This window comes from Odontomachus brunneus, unplaced genomic scaffold (genome assembly GCF_010583005.1).
Source record: "Odontomachus brunneus isolate Ranch 3 - 2012 unplaced genomic scaffold, Obru_v1 Obru_scaffold_009, whole genome shotgun sequence".
Lineage (NCBI taxonomy): Eukaryota > Metazoa > Arthropoda > Insecta > Hymenoptera > Formicidae > Odontomachus > Odontomachus brunneus.
The window spans coordinates 846561-854739 of NW_022639459.1; the positions used below are offsets into that span (position 1 = coordinate 846561).

Here is an 8179-nt window from a genome sequence, read left to right on the forward strand (position 1 = left end):
AGAGAGAGAGAGAGAGAGAGAGAGAGAGAGAGAGAGAGAGAGTGAGCTGCTCTATTTAACACCCGGGGATTTGCGTCGCTTAAGCTTAATCGAATTAGTCTCGCATGCCCGTGAGATTCGCCGAAGTATTCATTAGGCGGCCGAGAACAAGCACAGGCTATTCGTTACCTGTAATCGAAAGGGGATTGGGTGGGTAAGGGGGAGGGGAGAATGTTGTGCGCTTTACACGGTACCGTCGAAAATTGAGATATCGAGTTATGGTTAACGATATTTCTCATTGGATCCCTACCGAGTTCGCCTAGGAACTGACTGGGAACTCGATGAAACTGTTTCAATAACAATATTACACGTCACCTCCGGACGTACCTATCCATTTGAAGGCGAAGCTTCGCGTTTACGAGTAAAGTTCTCTCCCCTCGTTCTCCGTGTGCGCGCGCTCGGGGCTGCTTTTCTTCCGAACGGGGACAGTAACGTCGTCTGGGGCGCAATCTAATGTGTGAGGGCGATCGATTTTCTTGGTTCTTACTTATCCATTTGTATCGGAGACTTGCGAAAGCCCGTCGAAACGTGGATGATTCCACCGGCAACGAGAAATGTCATTTTGAGAAGGCGGAATTAGACAATTTCACCGGGAAGATTGCAGAAGGTGGTGGGTAACGGCGGCAAACACGGAAAAATGGTTCACTCGATTCTGCAAATCCGTAGGTTGCTGGGAAAAATTGCATGTTATAAATAAGCAGATCTGCAGCAAGGATATTAGGTTTAGAAGCAATTGCCAATTTGCTGATAGAGCAAACTCATTTTCCTTGATATTATCATAGTTATTGCAACAAACCGTATCTCGAGCTAAAATTGAAGTTCGCGAAACAAATTCATTAATTTTACTAAACAGATCTTGCAATTATTTAATAGACAGTGAAGAAAGATGTTATTATGCGTTACGCAATTTAAGTTTGCCTTCTTATGTTAATAACTGTTTGTATTTTTTACATAATATATTGATATAAATTGTGTATCTTTGTATGTGAATATATATTTAATAATATTTTATTATATTTGAATATTCGAGACATTCTCAGTGAGCATTTTTGCTCTGGTTAACTTCTATATTGCTAGAACACCTGACCATTTAGCTACATTGAAGGCCATTAATTCTTTTCATTTCCTTTAATATAACAGCAAAATGATTAGCACACACCAAATCATATTTTCCATTAGATGTGATATAGGATCATCTTTGTCGTGCTTGACAAATCTAGTATATATATGCTTTAACATGAAACTTCATTAAGTGTAGAATCTGCTTGGATCTACAAACACTTTGGAGCGCACAAAGGTTTGTAATTGGTCTAGACAGCGAAACATTCAGCATCAAGTGGCACGGTTTTGCAGAACCCTTAGACACAAATCTTATGCAGCTCTGCGACTTGGTTACTGTAACATAGCAAACTGGCTGTCAGTACATTACGATTATAGATTTGCTAGCGCGGTTTACAGTTGCGACAATAAATCTATTTGAACACTTTGAGGGAACATGACGTGTATGTGTGTTTTGTTTCGTTATTATTTCCAAAGAAATATGGCCAAAGAACGGACAAAGTTCCGCAAGCCTCTGACATAACTGATCGATCGGTCCGCCGTTATTTTTGTATTCCTCTGACATTCCAACGTGCTAAATCGCGCCGCGCGGCGCGCGATTGTGTATCAAAGAGAAAACAATAACTTACACGTCGACTCGATCCGTGTGATGTCTCGAGACGCATTTGAATGATGTTGTGTATTTTCTTTTTCAGCCAACGAAGCTCAACGTCTACAAGAACGATACCGAGAGCTGGGATTACACGACGCCGACGTTGGGTGAGTCTGTCTTTCTCTTTCATCTCCTACATTTCTTTTTTTATTTCCTTCTATCGATGTTATGTACGTGTAACTTCGTAACACACGCACACGCCCACACGAACACGCATACACGCATACATAGAGACACGCAACCACTCTTCGTGTCTCTCTCGACGTGCGTTTCAGCGATCGAAGGCACGGGTGCGAGGGCGGGGAAGCCCGCTTCTTCTTCGAACAGCGCGAGCAATCAAACGAAAAACCACCTGAGGTAGCTGGCCGAAACATCTTTCTCATTCCAGATTTTCTCCCACATGTCTCTTCGTTTCTCTCGATTAACGTTTTTCAAATCGCGCTTCGCGAGCAACCGATCGAACAGCCACCTGGGGGCACTCAAAAGCTTTTTCTCATTCTGGGCCTTTTCCACTCTTTTTTCTTGTTCCAAATTTTATTCAATTAAGTACTTCATTTCTCCGGATCTACATTTTGCAAATTGAATCTCGCGATCGAAAAGCCATTTGAAATATCTCGAAAGCTTTCTCTTATTTTGGAAAATTTTTCTCTCATTTCGAATTTTGTTCAACATGCCACTTTATTTCTCTGAGTGGACATTCTTCAAATTATAAAATTTCTATTATCATTAATATTTAAGAATAACTTATTCTTTTTAATGAAAAATTATATTTATTATTTTATTATTTATATTTACTACTAAGATCAAAGAATAATCACATCAAGTCTCTGAGAAGCACGATAGAAATCACCTAAATGAAATTCGATGCATCTGCGGCATATAATGTATCAAAATTGTCGTCGAAACGACGTCCGTTCAAATAGAATTTTAGGAAAAGCCAAAAGCTCGCGCTATTTTCTTCTCGTTATCAAAATCGCATCATCAGATGAGGTCAAACCTCGTCATCAGATTCCAGTGCTTATTTGTCGCGAGAAAAGGGTTTCCTCGCTACCCGCACCCGCACCGTCGACGTTGGATCGCGTTCTACGGAAAGGGGCCAAGCGACGGTATTTCCATTGACCTCTTCCCGCGGAATTCGATCCAATTGGCAGCGTCATCGCGTACGTGTGAAACGCATGGTGGATCGTTCCCGGCGCCAAGCGTGTTGCGCGATTTCTCCCCTTTTTCGATAAGGGAAACCTCCCTAATTGGATCAAACGACGTTCCAGACGAGAGCGCGGAAAAGTTTCGCCGGGAGAACCGCCTCTGTTGTTCATAAATTCCTGATGAAATATTCCGTATACAAGAATACCGAGGTTGACCGTCAAAATCGCCCACCTACCGCGATCAAGCCACGTCTCTTGGCAGAGAATTCGGCATTTAGTTGAATTGAGTTTGTCATATCTGTAGATTAGCTGCATAAAGGATCATAAACGTTGAGTGGTAAAATCTGAAAAAGAAAGGAGAAGCTGTGAACAATATTTTATTTAATTTCAATCATAAAAGCCTTTAGATATTCAATCAAAACGCGAGATACCTAAATAAATTTTCATGATCATCGTGATTTGAGACTGTTCGATAATTGAAAATTTTACAATTTTTTAAATTATATTTATGAAGCAAAATTATATTGCATTGAATTAATTATTAAATTGTTACATTATATATGCAAATCTCTATTTCTCATGAAATCTCATAACTTTATTTTATTGTTAAATAATATAATTATATTGCTATATTATTATTAATGTTACTGTATTATTTTATTATAAAATAATGAGTAAATTTTTTTATATTGATGCAACAACAAATTTACTAAAAGTTATCCTCAGATCTTTATATTACATTTTACGTGACATTTTGTTTTGAGCAAATTCTGGTAATTTTTTTCACTAGCCGATAGAGTTGCTTCTCAAGTAGGAGAAATTTTATTTTAACAAAAAAATTTTTTTAATGAAACCTTTCACAAAAACATTTCCTTTATTTGAGGAAGCTGCCGAAGAGATTCTCTCTCCGCATTCCCGCTTTGATTTCGCGGGCCAGCATAAATGGCATTCATCACCTCGACATGTGGCGTCGGTCGCGGCACACGATTCCGATTGAAATCCATTCACATTCCGTGAAACGTTGAGCCCCGCGGCTGCTTCACTTCAAGCAGCAGCACGGCTCGCCGCATGAGAACGACACGAAATTAAAAGCACGTACAGCAAAAAGTGCAACCGACCATCGAAGATCCGCCGAGATGAAAAGCCGATTCGCGCGAGACGCGAATGCCGACGGGAACGATCCAGGAGCTCGAAATTCGGAAGCGGTCGCATGAGTTAGTCGCGAACATTCACATACCAACCGGAAACCGATAGGTCGATTCAATCTGGCACACGAGACGACACGCCGTAACGACACAAAGATACGCATAATCATTCGGACCGCCCGACATGAAACGACACGAATAATCCCCCTTGAAGCTCGAATCACGCGCAAAGCTTCGAACGCATCCAAACGCGTAACGATGTCAGGAGTGTTCTCGCGGCACAGTGCGTTGCGAGAATATCAACCCCTCGTTTTCACACCTATCTCTTGCTACTCGGTTTGGCACACTGGGGTCTGGGGTGTTGATAGTCGTTACTTGAAACTTGCCTCATATGAGATATTCAGATCTAAATTTAGAGTCAGATTTGAGTTTTTTTTCTTTTTAATCATATGATAATGCGACATTATATTTTTGTATTTGCTATTCAGCTGAAAAACTCAGGTCTACCTCTAAGACTCATAATAACAGTCGTCACTTAAAACTTGTCTCAAGTGAGATTTGTCTTTAGAGTTGTATTCTTCGATTGTATCATGATTACAAACATGTTATATAATATTATTTAACTAAAAAATTCACAGATCTAACTCTAATTTCCGACCTGAGTATCTCAGAAGAGATTAGATTCAAGTAACGACTAGTCATTACTTAAAACTTGCCTCATATGAGATATTTAGATCTAAATTTAGAGTTAGATTTGAGTTTTTTTTTTCTTTTTAATCATATGATAATGCGACATTATATTTTTGTATCTGCTATTCAGCTGAAAAACTCAGATCTACCTCTAAGACTCATAATAACAGTCGTCACTTAAAACTTATCTCAAGTGAGATTTGTCTTTAGAATTGTATTCTTTGATTGTATCATGATTACAAACATGTTACATAATATTATTTAACTAAAAAACTCACAGATCTAACTCTAATTTCCGACCTGAGTATCTCAGAAGAGATTAGATTCAAGTAACGACTAGTCATTACTTAAAACTTGCCTCATATGAGATATTTAGATCTAAATTTAGAGTTAGATTTGAGTTTTTTTTTTCTTTTTAATCATATGATAATGCGACATTATATTTTTGTATCTGCTATTCAGCTGAAAAACTCAGATCTACCTCTAAGACTCATAATAACAGTCGTCACTTAAAACTTATCTCAAGTGAGATTTGTCTTTAGAATTGTATTCTTTGATTGTATCATGATTACAAACATGTTACATAATATTATTTAACTAAAAAACTCACAGATCTAACTCTAATTTCCGACCTGAGTATTTCAGGAGAGATTAGATTCAAGTAACGACTATTAATACAGATCTGAGTCTGTAAAATCCACACGCACACTGTGATACGCCCTTACTTAAAAAATATCCATAAACGTGCTTACTCGGTGACAGATGTTACAGCTTTAAATGTACAAAGATAAATTTGCAAAATTTCTCAATCATCTTCAAAATAGACCATTCAAAGAGAAAAGATAGTATATTCATTTTACACAGAAAGAAAAAGTAAAAACTTTGCATTCTTTAAGGAAGTAATCCTGTCTTTATACGAATACAATAATTCATCATTCAGCAACTGTGAGATCTTTCACTTGAGTCACACAATTTGACCCACAAGTGCCAAGCTGGAGTTAAAGTCTCGAGTCTCGCAAGTGGCGTCGCGACGACGCGGCGAATAAGCAGAGCCGATCGGTGATCATTCCGCCGGCGACAACACGCTCTCGAAATTGCGAGTTTACGTCCCGCACGCACACGTACTCGTAGAGCAGGTACCTTCATTCCGCAACGCGGGGCGTAACGTAAAACGCACACTCGCCAAACAATTACATTTTATTTCAATGCCCGGGGCGTCTCGCGCGTAATGCGATGTTTCCATTCATTTTCCGTCGCGCGTAATTCACTTTTGCGACGTATTGATCTGCAAAAACCGATCCTCCCTCCCGTCCCAGTTAACACTCCTAGCCACACGCATATACACACACACACACACACACACACACACACACACTGCGTGTATATACACCGCGTGTGTATAAATATGTATATATATATATATCACGCAACAAACACACGAACACGTGTACACTCATGATACGCACGTACACACGCACGGAGCCTCGTTAAAAAGTCCGGAGCCGAAACAACGCGGGCGCGTGTGCTCGGTTGGGAGGCCGCGCTCGCGCAAATTATTCTTGCAAGTCACGGTTCACTGACCAACGATTAAATCGCACGAATGAAGGCGCGAACGTGTGCGAACGGACGCGCAGCAACGGCCCGCTGTTGCGCGAAAGCGGCCGCTTTGCCGCCGCTCTGACGCGTAAATTATTTCGAGTTATCTCGCGACATTAATTACCGCGTTTCTTTCCACCGGGCTAATGAAGATTACCAACGCCACGAGCGAGCGCGACCCAGCTCGCGGCGTTAGCGCCCCGTTCCCGAGATAATCGCTCCGCGCTGCGTCCCGACGCGAATTAGAGCGTCAAATGGCAATTACGCTAAGACAATCTAGCTATGCGAGTTTACTTCCGCGAGTAAATTCTCAAGATGAGGGAGAAAAACTCGCTCTCCGCGCGTTCTTCCTCTCTGTCCCCATCTCTCTCTCTCTCTCTCTCTCTCTGTCTTTCTTTCTCTCTCCTTTTGTCGCGCTCGCGCGTTCTCGCACTTTTCCTCTCCCATTCTGAAATCGGCGCAGCCGTGGCAAACGAGATTGTCCTGATGAGAAAAGTATCCGCGCGACTTTATATTCGCTTGTGGAATTATACACGGGGGAAATAGTCGAATTAACTCGACAACACGTTTTGGTTGGAAAGGAAGCAGAATTTCTGTTTCTTACCAATAGAATTTCAGTAGAATTTATAAGAAGAAGAAAATTTTCTTCCTTTAGCGAAATTTGGTTTGTGTGAACCAGAAATTAAAACCGAATTTCAGCCATGAGAATCTAAAATACTGTTCCCTTTAACCAAGACACACTTGATTTGTTCATTGTTTTGTTCATACAAAGAAAATATTCAGGTTAAATCAGTCTGACGATGAACGATGTTTTGGTTGAGGGGAACACCATTTCCGGTCATAAACAGAATCTGGGTCATGAGGATCAGAAATTCTGCTTCTTTCAGTCGAATTTAGTTTATAAAAATCTGAAATTCTGTTTTCTCTCTCTTTGAACAAAACGCGTTTGGTTGTTCATTGTCACACGAAGGAAAAGGTTTGATTGAATCATCCTGACGACGAACCCGTTCTGCTTTGAGAGAAACCCGATTTCTGATCCCTATGAGCACAATTCGGGCCATAAGAAGCAGAAATTCTGTTTTCTACAACCGAGGCGCATTCATCACTCTCATGATCAACTGGATCAAATGTCTTTCCTCCCCGTGCAGGTTAACTCAGCCAAGAACTTTTTTCTCCGTGTACCATAATCAATAAGCGCATCGATTCGCTCGTTCGAGCAATTCCGCTTCCGGGAAGTAGCCCGTACACTTCAACGAAACAGGTCTGGGTCACGTGGCTGCGCAAACTGGAGCGCGTGCGAGTCGCCCGTTTCGAGGATTAATACCGAGAGCAAGGAGTAATCTTTACAAGTCCGCGATAACAAGGGTGAGAAACGCGCGCGCGATGTGAAGTTGGATAACTATCGCACGGCGATTCGCGCGGAACCTCGCCGGCCTTTGCGGAGTGAAGGGGGCGAGCGGCCGCCGCCGGCGCCGTGTTGCTACGAGCGGCAATTAGTAGGGGGAAGCGGAATATCGCGTGCCGCCAGGTACAAACCTTAAACAGGATTTCGGTGGAACGACAAGGCACTCGAGGAATTCGCCCCAATTACGCGCGGCCTGACGTTCCGTCACTAGCAGGCGCGCCGCCGGCAATCGACGCCGCGGACTGCCCTTTCGGCTGCGCGAAATCTCGCGAGTCCTCGGAGACGAGTTTCCGCAGCTAATTGCCATCATTCTCGGACAACGACTCTGGGAGCGAACGAGCGAATGGAGAGCTTTGCTTTGCTCTGCTGTCGCGCGAAATCCTTCGTCATATCCGCCTCCGCTACGTCATATCGCTCCTCTCTCTCTCTCTCTCTCTCTCTCTCTCTC

The 8179-nt window shown here is 41.9% G+C and overlaps 1 protein-coding gene across 2 annotated transcripts in view; it reads left to right on the forward strand.

The window, feature by feature from the left end:
* LOC116840356 (heterogeneous nuclear ribonucleoprotein L) overlaps window positions 1–8179 on the forward strand; it is a 336043-nt gene that overhangs the window by 227050 nt on the left and 100814 nt on the right. For both annotated transcript variants that reach the window (XM_032806975.1, XM_032806976.1), the window contains exon 6: window positions 1794–1857. In XM_032806975.1, coding sequence (XP_032662866.1) covers window positions 1794–1857 — 64 coding nt within the window. The remainder of the gene's footprint in view (window positions 1–1793; window positions 1858–8179) is intronic.